This window comes from Diplotaxodon limnothrissa, linkage group LG3 (genome assembly GCF_057381915.1).
Source record: "Diplotaxodon limnothrissa isolate DT_005_m linkage group LG3, D_limnothrissa_male_GT1.1, whole genome shotgun sequence".
In the NCBI taxonomy this organism is placed as follows: Eukaryota; Metazoa; Chordata; class Actinopteri; order Cichliformes; family Cichlidae; genus Diplotaxodon; species Diplotaxodon limnothrissa.
The window spans coordinates 30,473,830-30,492,328 of NC_140598.1; the positions used below are offsets into that span (position 1 = coordinate 30,473,830).

Here is an 18,499-nt window from a genome sequence, read left to right on the forward strand (position 1 = left end):
AAGCGACATGTCAAAAATGAAACCAAAAGTACTTCCCTTTCAAAACAAAACAACCTTCAGCTTTCAAATTGTGCGCGCCTCTTCTCGTTTAATGTCTGCAAAAATGTCGTCAGTTGTGGTCTTCTTCTCCCTTCACGTCTTACTGGCTTCTGGATTGAAAGGTGAGTTCATGCGTTTAGAGACAGGACGAACTAGCAGTGGAGGAAATGACTCAACCTTTGCTAAAGAAAGTGGGCACTGCTTGATGGTAGTAAACAATGCATGATTAATAATACCGTGCAGTGCATACATGATGTTGTTATGTTGCAGTGTGTGCATGCACTGCACAGTTGCATCGATAAAAATGTTAGGAGCTGGTATGAGTAATTGATCTGATGCCAAAGATGGAATAAAATGTTACTTTTACTTCACGGTTTGACTGTACTGGGCGTCATCACCACAAACAGAAATGATTAGCTTATAAAGCACATTTCAGACAGACACAATTTGCAATGAAGAGGACATCAATACAGGTTAGTGGAAATCTCACAACAGTGGCATGAAAGGTGTACAAATCCAAATATCGACAATGTTGATACCAATGTTTGTACTGATATTGAGATGACACCTTAGTTTCTGTTCCTCTCCTGTATATAATGCTGCGGTTACATAGAAGAGGAGACCCCGCTGTCTGTGTAGCAGCTGCTGCTCTCACATGTCACAGCAAAAACTTTCTTTTTTCAACCGAAAATGTTCTTCACTGCATCTGGTGACGTCATCTCAGCAAAATGTGTTGTAGGATACAGCAGGCAGTATAAAGTCAAAGTCATGATTCAGAGGTTGTTCAGAGGGTGAGGATGATTTTAAAATGTACTGATTAAAGAGTGTGAAATCATGATTACATATTAAATCTAGAAAGCTTGAATGCAAATATTGTACTTTTCTTAACACAATTTATTTTAAAGCTTGTTTGACTTAATATTTTGCAAATTTAAAACAAAAATGATTAAATATGACTGTTTACTGTTATAGATCAAGCTGCCAAGCAGTATGTGAGTCAGTACAGTCCTCTCCCGCTGTAACATTAAAGCAATAGACACATTAATGAAACATGTATACTATTTGTTAATAATTAATAGTTTTATTACTTTAGGCACTTTAACCACATTTGGAAGCTCCCAAGTTTTGTTTTTGAAGTTGGATTGCAACTGTCACTTAAATATTTATTCAAGTATTGTTTTTGCTGCTTCATACCAGGTTACCATGGTGACCTCACAAGATGAGAGCCATTATTGTGACACTGTAAACTTTGACCTTCTACCTGCTACAACTCAAGAACAGTTCAGTACTTGCTGTGATCCATAGTGCTGCTGTCAGAGGTCTCAGGTTGTGACTGTCTGCTGAAGTATAAGTGGTAGAAATGGAGTCCAACGTGTTCTTCTGCATAATGCATGTCCATGATGTGCAATATAACACGCTGTTAATGTTTTGGGGGTTTTTCTCCTCTTTCTTTTTTCTGGACACAGAGCTCCGAGTGGGGCCTGGACAAGCTGCCACTCTTCAGTGTTGGGGTCCCAGAGATGCACACGTCACCCTGCTGGAGTGGAGCAGGCCGGAGCTCATCTCACAGGGTTATGTGTTCTTCTTCCAAGACCAGCGCTCGTACGAGAACTACCAGCACGAGTCCTTTAAAGGCCGAGTGCAGCTGAGCGACTCATCCATGAAGGATGGAGATGTTTCTGTGATTTTGAGGAACGTCAGGGTCAGCGATACAGGAACATATGAGTGTGAGATTACAACCAGCAGCATCAGAAATGGCGAGAGAGTCGTCAAAGAGTTCAAGCACTCCATCAACCTCACAGTCACAGACACAGGTGAGTTTGTAGAGGTTGAGCTTACTGCACAGCCGTTTTTCCATGCTCAGAGTGGTCGTCTGTGTATGGTAAAAGCAGTGCCTCATGAAATCCTTACAGCAGGCTCCAACAGTGGGCTCATTTTCCTTCTGCTTGTATGTGATGCAGCAGTTTGAAAAGCTCAATCTAAAGCTGCTGAATGGTATTTTTCCATTTGTGTTAGAAACATGGTATGAAACATGAGCACAGAGATGCTACCCTGCAGTTATTAACCAAACGGCTGCAGACACATTCATTACTTACTCTTCTGACATCCAGCTCGCTGCCAGCAGCTTTGACATCACCTCTGTTACAGATATTTGAAAGTGTAAAACAAGAACTATTTTTAGCCTGCCTGGTAGCTGAGTCTTGACACTTTTTTTGCTCTGCATGTTTCACAGAAGAAGACTCCAAAGAAAGAGGACACAAGGATGGAGGAGACAAGGATACATCTTTTCCTGTTATATTAGTTCTTTTATGCGGACTTCTTGTTGCTATTGCTACTGTAGCTGTAAATATCTACAGAAAAAAAAGAAATCAAAATGCCAACATGATGGAAAGTGTAAACACTTTAAAAATGTAAATGTCAAGTTAGTAAGCAAGGATACTAACAGAGGTGCTGTGGGTATCAGAGTCAGAATACTTTATTATTTCCTAAGGAATTTATATTAGCACTGTCCCCTCAACCCTGCAACAGGGGTTCACCACCTCCCAACCCAGAGTCAGCTGATCTTCACAGCTCACATTTAGGAGTCCTACAAACATTTGAAGTCGAACACTACAGCTTGACTGGCCTGATGTTAAATGGATAGAACACCTCTGAAATGAATAAGAGTGAAGACTGTCTGCAGGCTTTCTCATCCGCATTAGTGTCTAACCTCACAAAGGTGGTTCTGGAAGAAAGCCCAGAATTCTCATTTGTAAACCCTGATATAAACATCCATCCATCTATGATATCTTATTATGTTATGTAATTTATATGTTTAAACCTTCCCAAATTTCCTTTGTCTTCTGAAAGATAGAAGACCTTTACAGCTTGTCTTTTATCCTGTCCTGACCCTATTCCCGATCCTGGTTGTTGTAAAGACCCACCTTTTAGCACATCCTAGCACACCCACTCACTTCACCAGATGCACCTTGTTTAGTTCTCTCACCTTTGATTGGGTGTGGTGCTTGTCCTTAATTGCCATGTTAGACCCCTAATTAAAGGTTGTGAATTATTATGTAGTTCTAGTTTGCATTATTCTCCTGAATTAGAAGAAGCTGATAACTATTGCATTTGTTAAACTGATTTGCATTACATTAGACTGCTGATTTATTGTGGATGCATGATATTGTTTTATGATGCATTATACTGCTGAGCTATAAGAAATACTGTTTGCAGAAAGTCATCGCCTTATTTGTCTGATTAGAAGAAAACAGAACATACTGCAGTTTTCTGCCCCATCTCAGCAGGAGCAGATAAACAGGGAGCCAAGGTCGTAGCTTAGGCGCTGTGTGAGAGAAAGCATGTGAATGTTTAGGCTTTTATGATAAGGTGGGGGCACCAGAGGCTATAAGAGTTTGATCAACGCTCCACCATTTTGAGATCTGAGGCTGTCTGCGTACGGTGTCCATCTCCCACGCGTGTGATCATTAAAATCATCGTTTGACTCAACCCGGCCGGACCAGTGTTGTTATTGTGGTTTTTCCTCTTGTATCCATCCCCAATATTTGAATCCGTAACAACTCACCTGTCACGTGTTATATAAGGACTGCATGTCCGCCGGCCAGGCGGAAGGCACCGGTGGCGACGGAGCAGATCAGGAGGCCGGCCGGCCGGGCGGGAGGGAGGAACCGACGGCGGCGTAGTTCAGGGGGCTGTCCATGACGGCAACGACGTCCAGTCATCGGCCGGACAGAACGTGCAGGACGAGCAGGAACAGACAGCATGGAGACCTCAGGAGCAGACGAAGCTGAACACTCGGAGACTGGACCAGGCGGAGCTGCAGAGGCCGGGGCCGGACCAGGCGGAGCTGCAGACTCGGAGGCAGGACCAGGCGGAGCTGCAGAGGCCGGGGCAGGACCAGGCGGAGCTGCAGAGGCCGGGGCAGGACCAGGCGGAGCTGCAGAGGCCGGGGCAGGACCAGGCGGAGCTGCAGACTCGGGGGCAGGACCAGGCGGAGCTGCAGAGGCCGGGGCAGGACCAGGCGGAGCTGCAGAGGCCGGGGCAGGACCAGGCGGAGCTGCAGAGGCCGGGGCAGGACCAGGCGGAGCTGCAGACTCGGAGGCAGGACCAGGCGGAGCTGCAGACTCGGAGGCCGAAGCCGGACCAGGCGTAGCAGAAGCAGAAGCTGGACCAGGCGTAGCAGAGGCAGAGGCTAATGGCGGCTGAACAGGCTCCTCAGGCCCTCCAGCTGACGTGGCAGAAGGCTGAACGGGCTCCTCAGGCCCTCCAGCTGACGTGGCAGAAGGCTGAACGGGCTCCTCGGGCCCTCCCGCTGACGAGGCGTGAGGCTGAACGGGCTCCTCGGGCCCTCCCGCTGACGAGGCGTGAGGCTGAACGGGCTCCTCGGGCCCTCCCGCTGACGAGGCGTGAGGCTGAACGGGCTCCTCGGGCCCTCCCGCTGACGAGGCGTGAGGCTGAACGGGCTCCTCGGGCCCTCCCGCTGACGAGGCGTGAGGCTGAACGGGCTCCTCGGGCCCTCCAGCAGGAAGAGACGGCTGAAGCGATTCCTCGGACCCTCCAGCGGAGATGGGTGGCTGAAGCGATTCCTCGGACCCTCCAGCGGAGACGGGTGGCTGAAGCGATTCCTCGGACCCTCCAGCGGAGACGAGTGGCTGAAGCGATTCCTCGGACCCTCCAGCGGAGACAGGTGACTGAGCAAACAACTGAGGCGGTAACTGAGCAGGTGACTGAGCCGATAGGTGAGCTAATGTCTGAGCTATGGAGAGAAGTTTAAGTTGTATTGACTGTTGTAACGATGGCAGCAATGGCAGGTGAGGTGGTGGATTAGCAGATGGTTGGACTAGGTTGTCTGAGCCTACGGATCCTACAGAAACCTGCTGGACGGGCTCACCTGAGCCTCCAGCGAGGTCAGAAACAGGTGCAAGTACCTGCCGGACACCAGCCACTCCCACCCGAGGAGAAGGTACGGGTGCAGGAGCTAACTGGTTCCCGGTCATCCTCACCCTGGGAGCCGGGACAGGCACAGTCAACGGCTGGGCAGCTGCAGTCCCCACCCGAGGAGCTGGTACGGGTGCAGCGACAGGCAGAGGCTCAGCCAGCCTAGACACCTGAGCAGGGACCAGCTGGACCTCAGCCTCCCTCACCTGAAGCACTGAAACAGGTGCAGGGGAATGCTGGGCCTGAGCTGCCCTGGGAGCAGGAACACAATGGTGCGAAGGAGCAGGCTCAGCAAACACAGACTCTTCTAAAACATTTTTTAACTTCCTACCACCACCACCACGTCTAACAGTCTTAATAGTCTCAGTCTTAGCAGTGTTCATATGATTGTTAGTTTCCAGCTCCGAGGAACGACAGCAATCACAACTCACCACCGGGAGTTGCTCCGCAGAAAAAGAGTGGTGACGGTGTGAGCGTCGCCTCCTCCGGGAAGTGGGAGGTGGCGAACTGGGCTGCGAATCCTCCAAAGGACCGGGCTGCGATGAGGAAGCAGAGAGTTTGTGAAGCTCAGAACGTGGCAGACCCAAAAACAGAGCGAAGGACTGCAGCGGAGTGAGTCTAACGTCCGGTGTCACATAATCTCTCTTCCTCCGCCGCTTAACTCTCTTGTCGGACTGGTAATCCAGGGGTGAAGGCGGAGGTGTAGCGACTGGAGAGAAAGAGCATGTGCTCAACCTGATCGCCCGAGGCATAGACGCTGGCTCGGCCGTAGCCATTTGGAGGCTGCGGGGCCCTCCCAAAGCCAAACGTGACCCATAGAAGGGTGACTGGAGCTCCTGGGCATGCTCAGCTTCCTCCCTCACGATCTCCTTGAGGAAGGCAGAAACTGCGGGTCGCTGATACCACACGGAGTCTGCTGGGTCCATGTTCTGGTCGCGATCTTCTGTTAGGTGTGGCTGTGTGCAGGCAGGAATAGGACCCAAGGTGCAGACTCCGGAGACAGAACTTAAACCAAAACAGCTTTAATGCTGAACGCAAACATCATATAACTAGAAAAAACTCAAAATAAACTTACACCGGTGGATGAGCAAAACACACAGCAAAGTAAACGGTAGATCGCGACACGGACACAGAGAAACACAGGGCTTAAATACACAGAGGGAGCAATCAGGGAATGAACAACAGAAGGGAAACACAGCTGGGGCAAATCAGAACTGACGAGACCAAAGAAGCGTAAACTGAACACACTGAGAAAAGACGGAGACCTACAAAGTAAAACAGGAAACACATAACACAGACTGAACAAAGACACAGCCTCACATGTAGGCACTACAGAGGGAACAGAGACGTGGGACCAGGGCAGACACAAACACTGACTGGACACGGGGATATAGGAACTAAGGATACACATAGACGCGAACTAGACAAGGGGATACAGGTGATAGGGGAGACAGAGCAACTAAAGAAGACAGAGACCTAAACCATAAGACAGAACTCAAAGAAACCAAAAACTAGAAAATATAAATAATATCATAAACTCAAAAACCCTGGGTCAACGACCCAGGCATCCTAACACTGCATTCACTTTTGGCTCACTCTTTCTTCACTCCCACACTGGGCGGCAGTGGAGGTGAGGTCCTGTTTGGATTTTTGATTTCATGCATTGTTTAAGGTAATGAGTAACTTAAATCTGTTTTCTTTCAGCGTTGGCAATTCATGTGTCTTTCCTTATTGATTTTGAGAATAAAAGGAGAAGCCTATGAGTGATGACTGCTTATTCACATTCTAATCGGATGAGCCCATGATGATGACTACTTAAACTCTGAGCCTTCCTTCCTTCATAACACTGAATCTGCCAGGGGGTTCTTCATGTTAAAAGGCAGTTTTTCCTTCCCACTGTTGCCACAGTGCTTGCCCATAGGGGGTTATATGATTGTTGGGTTTTTGTATGGTCTACCTTACAATATAAAGTGCCTTGAGGTGTCTGTTGTGAATTGACGCTGTATAAATAAATTGAATTGAAAATTTTCTTTTCTATCCTCTCAGCTACAGCCTTGGTGCTGTTAAAGGGTGTTGCGCAGCTGTTGTGTGGATCAATACTGAAATATCGATTCTAAGAGATATTTATGTTCTAGGTCTGATTCTCATATTAAAATATCGATGTTTTAGTAACGTTGGGGTAAATTGTTAGTTTATGATTTACGGGACACAGTGGAAAGTGTCTAAACGATTGGTAGGAACTACTTTCTTCCTCCGTCTGTCAGTAATATGCAAAATATAAACTGTATAAATGCATCGCTGCTACGTGCTCCTTCACTCAGTTCATGATAGTAAGCGGAGTCACGCGTGAAGCAAAAGTGCTGATGTTTAAAAAAAAAAAGGAAAATCCCCGCATCCTGTAAACGACAGATTCTCATTGTTCAAACTTTACCGTGGGTCGTATGCTGGGTGTCATTAAAACATACACATACAGCAGTAAAACAGCCACTGTAGGCTTTAAAAATAAAAATACAAGTCAAAATATTTCATACATGAGACAGAGGCTAGATAACATGTATCTATAAGTGCCATCGTCGTCGATGCTGGAGGAGGGGCAACAGCGGATCTTCCGCTGTAGGCTGCTGCTACCGGTCTGAGCAGGTTGGTACTCCTCTGCAACCTGGTGAAAACGGTCTCTCGGAGGACGTTCTAGTCTTGGATCACAGCTTCTGTTTTTTGTTTTTTAAACTGAACGGATTTGTTCTTTTGTTGTTTTCCTAATTCGGAGTTTCTTATCTGGTTGCGGAGGCGCCTGATCGGGCTACCTGGAGATGGTGTGGCATGCTGGCGCTGGTGTGATCTGGCTCCAAGGCGAGCCGGTCGACAAGGGGAAAGTTCAGCTCCACCTCGGGACAGCGGGAGATAAACTCGACAGTGGTGTGAGAACGGAGCGGAGAACTTACACCTGAAGCCCAAAAACAATGAACAGGTGAGTTTTTATTTCTTTATTCAGCGCAATGGCACCAACACCAAATCCCCGAAAATCCCACGTTGACTTCCTGGCATTTGTATCTGCTCCAACTTCTTATAACAGCCTTCATCCTTTACCATCACACATGCGCTACACGTGTCTGTGGATGACCTTGGTGAAGCTGTGGGCTCTATTCCGTGCTTCCTCTGGTAGTGGACGGACGTCGATTTGAAGAAGCAGCGGCTTCATTTTGTGAGGGAGGGTTAACGTGTTGCGCTTTTCATGTGGCTGCTGTGAACTGCGTGATGTTTCTCTCCACTTTAAACTGTGGGAGATGTGCTGTATCAGCTCAGCTGCTTCTTCTCGCGGTAATGAAGCTGAATTACAGTCGGCTTGTGCGCGTAAAGTGAACTTCTTGACTCTGGGAACACAGTTTCAGATATAATAGCGACCTTTCCTTATATTCATGTGACCATCTCATGCTGGTATCTCATAGTTTTATCGTGTAGTGTAAGTCAGCATTTTATCCGTTGGGTAAAAACTGCACCCCTGGCTTTAAGAGCCGATCAGCAGCAGCAGAGGGCGTCAGTGACCAGCTTTGGTTTCAAGTCAGTTGAGCTTCGCTGTTTCTTTTAGCATTTGTACGCGCAGCCTGCCCACAGTTGAGAAAAAAGGAAGTACTGAAGTTACACTGTGTGCAGGGCTCTACGTGTATTCACTTGGTGGAGCAATAAACTAACAAACAGTGCATGCAGTTTTAAGTCTCGGAGCTGTAATGTGCAGCTGTCACTGTAGAAGAGCAACGAGCAGCAAATGATAAGCATGTGAGAGCGTTATGATCAGAGTACTGCTACACAAACAAACAGCATCACCTGAAGTATAGCAGATTTACACTCAGCGTCCAGTATGTTAGGATCACCAAGCTCACACTGAGTCAGTCTAACCCAGAGGTCCTGCAGCTCATTTAATCCTGACTGATAAGGGTTCAGCAGGATCGCTGCTTATTATAACTGCTGCGGTCATTTTAAAAGCCAGCGAGGATTACTCGCACCAGGGTCTGTGTCCTGATTTTAAATTATTTTGAACTTCGATCTTTAGATCCTCTGCCTGTCCCCACCCTGACAAAGAGGGTGGGGACAGGCAGATGTTGAAACAGATGCTACTAAAATTGGCCTATATGCTTGTGTTGTAGTCACAGACTATATTAAATTTAGTTACAGAGTGAGGTAAAGAAGGAAAATAAAAACAACGACATAAGATGCCAGGTTATTTTGTACTTTTTTTGCTGGGGGGTCTTTGTGAGGGATTTCCTTCCTCCTCTCGCCCGTCCTCACTGAGTCACGTGACATTATGAAAACAACAACTGGAGGAAGGAAGTCCCTGCAGAGATACATGTCCTTACAGAGTTTACAGAGCAAAGTAAACCACTGATCCTGTCACATTAGTATAGATTCGCTACCAGTACTGGGGTTGTATGTGCCATCTATATTTGGATCGATCCGCCCACCACTACCAAACAGCAGGCCGACCGTTGGGCGACCTGCAGAAATGTTGTCGGTTGTAGTTTTCTTCTCCCTCCCGATGTTGGTGGCTTCTGCGTTGAAAGGTGAGTTTCTTGTGTTTTGAGGTAACATGAACTGACAGGCTGCCAAAAGAAATGACTCATCCATCAAGGATGTAAACAGTGAAACTACGCACTGCAGCATTTTCACGCTTCCGGGAATGCAAACAGCTGCTGCAGCTCGCCTGATACCGTAGATGGAAGAAAATGTGAGCGAGTTCAGAAAGAATGTGGCAACAAAAAGAATGGATGTGATACTAACATGGTGCCAGGCAGTGGCGGTCCTGTTTGGCTGTGTCAGTATTTCTTAAACAACATCTAAGCCAAAAACACAAACTAGTGGTGTGTGACACTGCAAATCTTGATGAACACAGTGACAATATTGCAAATTTACTAAAGTGTTTCTATATTTTACAGTTTTCCAAACTACTCCACTCTGTATTAGATGTAATTTGTGCTCGATATCGTTTATTTTAAAATGTCCATTTAAAATTGTGCAGGTTTTAAAAAATAAATCTAATGTATGTCATTATACTTTAAGCTACCAAGCAGTATGCAAGTGAGTACATTTTCTCCAGCTGCAACATTAAAGGAAGGAACTCATTATTAACAACACGGTGTACATTTACATGTACATTTCTCCTGCTTTGCAGTAAAAGCCTCTGTTTAACGTCAGAGTTTAATTACTGACAAACACACTTGCAGCAGGTTGTGAAGAGGATTCCTCTCTGGTCTTGAAGGTTTGTCAGTGCAGATTCACTGCTGGGGTTTGTTGCAACACTCATAACTGAAGAACAGTTCACAGAGTAAAATGCACGTTCGTTTATAGAGACATGAGTATCATGTCGGAGAGCTGCAGGTATCCATTACTCTTGAGTAATCCACTGATGTGTTTTAGACTTCCTCTGCTCAGTACTTCCTCGCTGTCCACAGATTTCCAACACGTGCAGTATAACATGCTATTAATGTTTGGGTTTTTTCTCCTCTTTGTTTTTCATTCATACAGAGGTTTGTGTGAGGCCTGGACAAGCTGCCACTCTTCAGTGTTGGGGTCCCAGAGATGCACACGTCACCCTGCTGGAGTGGAGCAGGCCGGAGCTCATCTCACAGGGTTATGTGTTCTTCTTCCAAGACCAGCGCTCGTACGAGAACTACCAGCACGAGTCCTTTAAAGGCCGAGTGCAGCTGAGAGACTCATCCATGAAAGACGGAGATGTTACTGTGATTCTGAGAAACGTCAGCATCAGCGATACAGGAACATACGATTGTCAGATTACAACCAGCAGCATCAGAAATGGCGAGAGAGTCGTCAAAGAGTTCAAACACTCCATCAACCTCACAGTCACAGAGTCTGGTGAGTCTGCAGAGGCTCAGCTTACTGCTGAAGCTCTGCACCATGTTTACAGCACGAGTGTTTATGAAAGAGTGCTATGGATATCTGAAGTGTGCCATTTCATTCCAGCTCAGATGAGTCTCTGGAGGCAGTTTTATCAATCCTTGTTTGGTGAAGGAGATTTTTGTTTTTGTGTAACTGGAAACTTAAAAACACTGCAGAAGATTTTAAATGTTTTCCCTTTGGTTTGAGGCATGAGTCTTTATACAGAAAATAAATATGATTAATTAAATAAGACATTAGCTCAGACTTTAGTTTGGCTCATAAAATCTTCATTACATGTTTGTACAGAGGCACTGTGCTTGTTTTCTATCTGATGTGTTAATATTTTGATCAAATGAGACGCTTCCTGTTTTGGTGGGTGTTGACATGTTCGATACGGACTTCCTCGCAGTTATATTTATTGGTCTTTTTTTTTTTTTGCATGCTATGGTTTGTGAGTTGTCTTTGCATGTTTATTTTCATGCTGACAAACAGCTGTAGTTGTGCGTCTGCCTCACTGAGCTCAAACAAAGGCAAAGCATTATTATTATTATTAGTTATTATTGGCCAAGAGAGAGAGCTCAAAATACTCAGTCAAGCAGCTACATTGCTCTGAGCTCTTATTGCTTATCAGTTTTTGCATGGTGAAACCAGCTGAGTGCATTTCACAAGTCCATGTGCAAGGGAACAAGAACCAGTCAGGAGAAACTTAGGCTTCATTTTTCAGGCAGTGACACTGTGACCTGCTCTGCCCTCTTTGGATAGGCTCCACTTGTTTCTGTGACGTTATTGTATTATTTCTTAGTTCCGCTGTTTGTGTTACACTTTTAATGTGAAGCACTATTGCAGCTTTTGTTTTGAAAGGGTCATTACTTAATAAGCATATCGCAGTTTGGGAAAGAAAGTAAGTGCTGTGTGCAGTCAGTGTGACCTGACCCAGCTGAATGGTGGGCTTTTTTCTGCTTCTGTTAGCAGCTAAAGCTGATGTGAATCTTGACCACAGTGATGCTAGTCAGTACTTATTAACCAAATCCTTGCAGATATTTTCATTACTTTTCTGACAACCAGCTCAATGCCAGCAGCTGCGACCTCTGCTGACTGTTAACGATGTTTTAAAGTTAAAAAAACAAAAAAAGAAATATTCTCAACATTTCTGTTGCCTTTGGATCAACTACAGCCAATCAGCAACCTTCCTGCTACCTCTTCCTCCATTAGACTAAGATAAATCATGGCATGAATAATAGAATGTTAATATGTATATATCTATATCTATCTATAAGGTTGAGGAAAGTTGAAAAGTGGGCTACTAGAACAAGAAGGCATCGGTGGGCAAGAGACGAGAACAGGGTGTTGTTGGAATGCTACTACGCAAGTAACCCCGGCGGAAGGGGCTACTTAGGATGAGGGACCTATGGATTCTTCGATACCCAACATCCACAATGACGGCGAAACAACTAGTAGCTCAGTGTTCCAACATTCGAAAGAAGGGACTGCTCTCACAGCTAGAGATTGACGAGGTACAACACAAATGCTACGGCAAGGAGGAGTCAGGACGCCAGGTCAGGGGGGAGATATCATCACCCCCACCCGAGATTGGGTACATAGCCCCAAGTGCGACAGGAGAAGGATCGTTGAGTGCGAGAGGAACTGACCTGAAAAATAGGATCATGGCCAACCCGTAGTCGGTTACCAAGATTACGTGAAGTACCCTCAGAAGGTCTGCTAGATGATGTTAATGCAGCACTACGGACAATACCTACGAAGACGGCCGTAGTGATCGATGTAGCATGACAGCAATATCAGGAAGAAGGAACACGAGAAGCTGGAGAAATACCAAGGGCTCAGAGAAGAGCTCGGTGAAGGTAACTGTGGTCCCCGTGGTAATCGGCGCACTAGGTGCGGTGACTCCTAAGCTAGGCGAGTGGCTCCAGCAGATCCCGGGAACAACATCGGAGATCTCTGTCCAGAAGAGCGCAGTCCTGGGAACAGCTAAGATACTGCGCAGGACCCTCAAGCTCCCAGGCCTCTGGTAGAGGACCCGAGCTTGAAGGATAAACCGCCCGCAGGGGCGTGCTGGATATATATATATATATATATATATATATATATATATATATATATATTTATGAAAATGGTATATATCTGTAAGTATCAGTGATTTCAGTTCAGCTGATCTCACATTAGTGGTCATTAAACTCTGGATTGTTTTCACTGCAGTTGCTGTTTTTAGATCTCAGCAAACATCCTGTTGTGTCCACAGGAAGTCGTTCCTGTATGATGGTGCACGATCTTCTCTAGTGAGTAGACAAAGTGACATCTGGCAAACAGAGTTGGTGCAGATTGTACAGGGATTTCTCTAAAACATGTGTTGATCCTAATTTTTGATAGTTGAGTATATAAGAAAATAACCTTGTTTAGAATCGTCCAACAATTTTGCGCCTCGTTGTTTCAGAGTGGCGTTATCAACATGTGGCTATGACAAAAGTATTTGTCACTGTGGAGGTGGATTTGAGATTTATGTGAAACTTTATTATAATTCTGGCATAAGTACAAAAAGCCTCAGCTGGCCATCCCATCACTCCTGTCGCCTTGTTTTTCTTCCTGAGCTCCTTGGTTTGCATCTCTAGTGGGAGTAAGAGGAAAGTGTTCAGGGGGAGAAATCTGTATTTGTAGCTCTTCGTGGTGATCAATGCTGCAGAAATGAATGATTGCACTTTGTTTTTGACCGCTCTATTTCCTCTTTCAGTTCAGATAAACATCACAGCTGGACAGAACGTCATTCTGCCATGTCGAGCTCCAAACATCGACAGCAATTCCAAGGCAGTTGTAGAGTGGAGCAGAGCTGACCTTGGAAAAGATTATGTTCTTTTGTATCGGGATGAGCAGCCTGATCCAGAAGAGCAGCATCCATCTTTTAAGAACCGGGTGGATCTGCAGGACAGAGAGATGAAGGATGGAGACGTGTCTTTGATTCTGAAGGGTGTCACGACTGCTGATAGAGGAACATACGAGTGTCGTGTCTTCAGGAGAAGAACAAACCGCAGGAAGAGAGCTCATCTGGAGACTGACCCCATCAGCATCATCAGCCTGAGTGTTGTTGATCCTCCAGGTGAGTGAGTAGAGCTGAGTGTGTGTGTGATCAGAGGTGAAGCTGCTTCCTGGTTGTTGATGTTTGTTTCTAAAGATGTTGTTGATGAGACTTTGTAGAAAGCAGCTGGTCTGAGTGATGTGATCAGAGTGCAGTAGATAATGTCTGACAGCAGTTTGAAGAGGAAATGGATTCTGTTCTGTTCTTCACTCATCACCTACCTGACAGCTGACACCTCACACCTGTTTCTCACCTGCAGGTCACACAGGAGTCAGCAGAGGACATGCTGGACTGGTGGCGGCTTTGTCACTCTTTGCTGTGATTGCTGCTTTGGCGATCTTTATAAAACTAAAACCTCCTCAGCCAGTTTGAAGCAAAACAGTTTGTATGTCTTTTTTTTCTGTCTGCAGATAAACCACAGTTGGCTCATTCTGACATTAACCTCCTAAGGACCGAACTCTTCCATGCATGCATTTTTAATTTCTCTTTGATATTTGGGCTGATTGGGACCTGATGCATATTTAAAAACTATTTAAAAAAGTTACCAGATGTTTTTTTTGTTTGTTTTTTTTAACCTGATTTTTGTTTCAGAGAAAAATGAGATCCACATGAGGACATTCGTTTTAAATTTCAATAGAGCAGTGGCATAATGTCCTCGTAAGTGGACATCACACCCTTGTAGAGCAAAGTTTAGTCTTTTGATCTGAATCATTTGTGCAAAAACCTTTTGCATCCCTTTAAAGAAATCATCAGGTTTTTTTTTCTCAATCTTCCTTACTTTGGAAAAGTTGCGCAAAAATGTCTGACCTTGATGATGATGATGATGGGCTACAGTTACAGGCGAGAAACTGGGGGCCACACCTGTCAGCTAACAACATGAAACTGGGGCAATATTTCACACAAACAAACTTGCTGAAAACATTAAATTGAAAGACTGAAAAAAGTAATCTGAGAAGTGAGAGATCTAGAGCCATGACTGAAAAAAGTCAGATTCAAGTGAGAAGTGCATTAACACAGCAACAAATACCACGAGTATGGATCTAAACAAAAGCAGTGTGTATAAAAACAATGAGACAGTCTAATGTTTGTGAGGAAATGCTCAAACTGATTTAAGAACTGCATCAAAAGCGGTGAGAATGACTTTTCTCTCTGTTATGGATGGAGTGATGAAGAAAAACTGTAAGGCTGGTCAACGTGTCCGCTTCGCTCCGTGCTCTCGTCACAGTGGATGGTTTTGTTATGGGCATGCAGATGCTCCTTAGGTCATGTGACAGAACATCATTCAGACTATGATCCTCTGATTACTCTGAAATGTTCTGAACTGACTGATGCTGTGATTTTACACTCCATTTTTTATTATTTAGAATTGACCAAAAACACAAATATACTAATAAGAGTAGTCAGTATACCCTCCAAGGGGAAGTTTGTTTACTAGCACAAACCTCACCTCCTTATATCTTATTTCTTGAATGCATTCAAAATTCAGCCTACTTAATATTAGAATTACAACACCTCCTTTGAAAACCTGAGTACAAGAAGATGAATACTGATTAAATTTCCATTTCCTAAGTTTTTCATGCCCAAACTGTGGTATGTGAGATTCCTGTGGAAGGGAAACTTCTATTCCTTCTCTTTTTAATTTTGACATAATTTTACTTCTTTCAAAATGATTCCCTAATCCATTTACATTATATGATACTACTTTAGTTAACTTACGAGTAGGGCTGCCACGATTAGTCGACTATTAAAATCGTCGACAACAAATTTAATAGTCGGCAAGTCATTTGAAGCTTTGTAAGATGAGGCGCAAGAATTAGGATTTAAGAGTGTAATAACAGACTGAAACAGAAGATGGCAGCAATGCATCTACAAGGATGCCAGCTGCCGTTAAACGCCAAAGAAGAAGAAGTTGTCTCCAGTATCATAGCTTTGTCCAAATTCAGGGCCAGCATCCTTGTAGGCTGTTTACATTACAGTCACTAGAGCCGGGGGGAACACCGGACTCCCGGCAAATAGTTTTTAAACCCAGTGCGGTCTTTCGTTACTCGGGTTAATCATGATATATAAGTCACTCAGATAACTTAAAAGTGTTATTATTTGGCTTTTTTCAGTGTTTTATTTGTTCCTCAGTAAATCGGTTTGGCTGAGATTAAAGTTATAGTTTTCACACAGCTGAATAAACATCAAACAGAAAACGGATTAAACAGAAGTGTGAGATGCTCGAGAATTTACTCCAATGTCCTGTTATGTTGTAGATAGCAAGGAGCAGACGGCTGAGTTTACTGAGACAATCTGCAAATTTCATTAAAAGTTTAATAAACTATCTTGTCTTTATTTTTTAGTTAGCACACACCTTAAACACTTCAAGCTGTAAGCTAATGATAGTTAATAAGTGCAGATGCATGCTGATGCAAAAAGCTGCACGTTTTATGGCCAATGGATGCATGATCTGATTACTCGACTAACCGCAAAAATAATCAGTGACTAGTTGATTATCAAAATAATAGTTTGTAGCAGCCCTACTTATGAGACAGGATTGTACAACATTATACGATTTTAACCTCTGTACATACCAAGAAATCAAAAAGTACACCGGGGGGGATAACATGTGTAGCAAATACAACAAAGACATGCAATCATGCTGACTTCCAAAAGCATAAACGCTATATTAGCTGTAGTTGGTGAGGGAAAAGCTCCTCACTCAACTTGCGGAAGAGTACCCTCTTCGGCCCAGAGGCCAAAAGCAGAGTGGTCTGTAGAGTCCAGCTCACTATGCAGCAGCCTATTTACCCACAGCCATCCCAGTGCCTAAATGCCTGGAGACGCTCCTTGAAGCTCTGCTTTTAAAAACGTGTTTCCCAGTTTCTTCTTCGCACTAGTTCGCACTGTTTTATTTGATCCAAGAGTGTAGCCCCGTCTTTCACAACGTCTACCGATAATCCTCTCTTCACCATATCCGTAGTCGCTTCTTGCGTCACTGCTCCATCATTGCAGTACACTCTCAGCCTGGCCGGGAAAGTTGACTGGAAGCGATGTTATTCTCCTTAAGCACCTTCTTGGCTGCCGCTTATTAGATTTACACTCTAAAGAAAAAGTTAATTATTTGATGTTTGTCTTTTGTAAGCAGAGGAAGCGTTTTCTTAGTGAAATGCAAAGGTATCCTGTAACTCGAGGTGTCAGGTTAACGTAGCACTAACATTAACCATTATCTGCAGCTTCCTTCACTGGAAAATACTAAATAAAAATAATAAAAAGTTGTTACAATAAATTGTGTTCTATGTTTTTATTTTCTATCTTATTTTTCCTGTTTTATAAACTGAATAATATCGTGAAAAGTGTTGAAAGTTTTATCTGATTTTGAGTGTGAGCTGTAGCTTTGGATACATTAAAATATATTTACATTAGTAGCTGGGATTGCCTTCAGCCCCCCTCACAACTCTGATAAGGCTAAGTGAAAGAAAATGGATGGATGGATATTTACCTTTGATCATCACTTGCTGTAATCGTGGAGGAGTTTTAAAGAACAAACCGCTCACACACAAATGAAGAAATCCAGAGACATTTAGTCACAGAGGATTCAGAGAAAATGGTCTGATGTTCATGTCTGAAGCAAAGGCGAAAGTCTAGTTGATGAAATGAGACTTTTATTCCTTTTAAATGGGATGGGAGCTGTCTTTGATATGAGGCTGATGAGCCTCCTCTGTGGCATTCTCTTCCTCCACCTGTTTGTCAGTCTTCTTATTCTTTTGCTGCTGAAAAACATCAAATTCAAATAATATCACAAAGTCAAAATTCAAATCCAAGATTCACCCTGTTCTGCACTAATATTTGATGACAAATGTCATCAATATACTTAAAAAAAGAAAAAACTTTATTCACTTGCTTATAACTTCAGTTGAATTTTTCCAAGTAAATTCATTCATTTATTTACTTACATTTTTTTTCCTTCTTGATCACAGCCACCACAGTGCCCAGCAGTCTGGAATAGGTCTCACTGGTCTCTGCTCCTGCAGGCTGTGTGCCCCTGGCATATTGCCTGCGGTTCGCAGGTTTACGCACCAGTCGGAACTCGCTGTGTCTGATACGTCAGCCAGCGGGTGAGTCTTCTCTGGCCTGCAGCACTAGCTCCCTGTCTGGCGTATTGCCCGCATGTTGTAGGTTGCATGGCTAGCGGGGTCCCCGATGTGCGGCTTGGTGAGCTACGCTTCCTCTTCTCAGTCTGATCCTGGGTTCCAGGTTCGGGCCCTGGGGTTCTCAGGCCCCAGCTGGAGGTCTTGAAGAGCATCCACACAGGGCTCGTCTTCCCTCCGACCGCCCCTGTGCTTTCTAGTATTCCGTCACTCTCTGGCTGTATCCCAATTCAGGGTCTGCAGCCTTAACCCTCCGGGCTCTATCCTGGCCATTTGTGGCCACTTCACTTTTCTTTTTTCAACCATTTTCGTTCTGTTAATGCAAATGGAATGAAACTTCCCAAAGGTGTGTATTTTTTTCAGATTTTTTAATCTTTTTAATTTTTTAATTTTCAACATCAGCTCCTTAATAATGTCA

At 44.5% G+C, this 18,499-nt stretch overlaps 3 protein-coding genes across 3 annotated transcripts in view; all 3 read left to right on the plus strand.

Annotated features, from left to right (window-relative positions):
- Positions 1-18,499, plus strand: part of LOC146635296 (butyrophilin-like protein 2) — a 614,223-nt gene that overhangs the window by 525,193 nt on the left and 70,531 nt on the right. The window lies entirely within an intron of this gene.
- On the plus strand, positions 104-2,928 carry LOC146635308 (coxsackievirus and adenovirus receptor homolog). The gene is made up of 4 exons (XM_085349848.1): positions 104-161; positions 1,506-1,853; positions 2,273-2,331; positions 2,890-2,928. Exons 1-4 carry the CDS (start codon positions 104-106, stop codon positions 2,926-2,928), a joined length of 504 nt encoding a protein of 167 aa, XP_085205974.1.
- On the plus strand, positions 9,286-17,172 carry LOC146635309 (matrix remodeling-associated protein 8-like). The gene is made up of 4 exons (XM_085345659.1): positions 9,286-9,533; positions 10,495-10,842; positions 13,610-13,972; positions 14,211-17,172. Exons 1-4 carry the CDS (start codon positions 9,476-9,478, stop codon positions 14,321-14,323), a joined length of 882 nt encoding a protein of 293 aa, XP_085201785.1. The 5' UTR covers positions 9,286-9,475; the 3' UTR covers positions 14,324-17,172.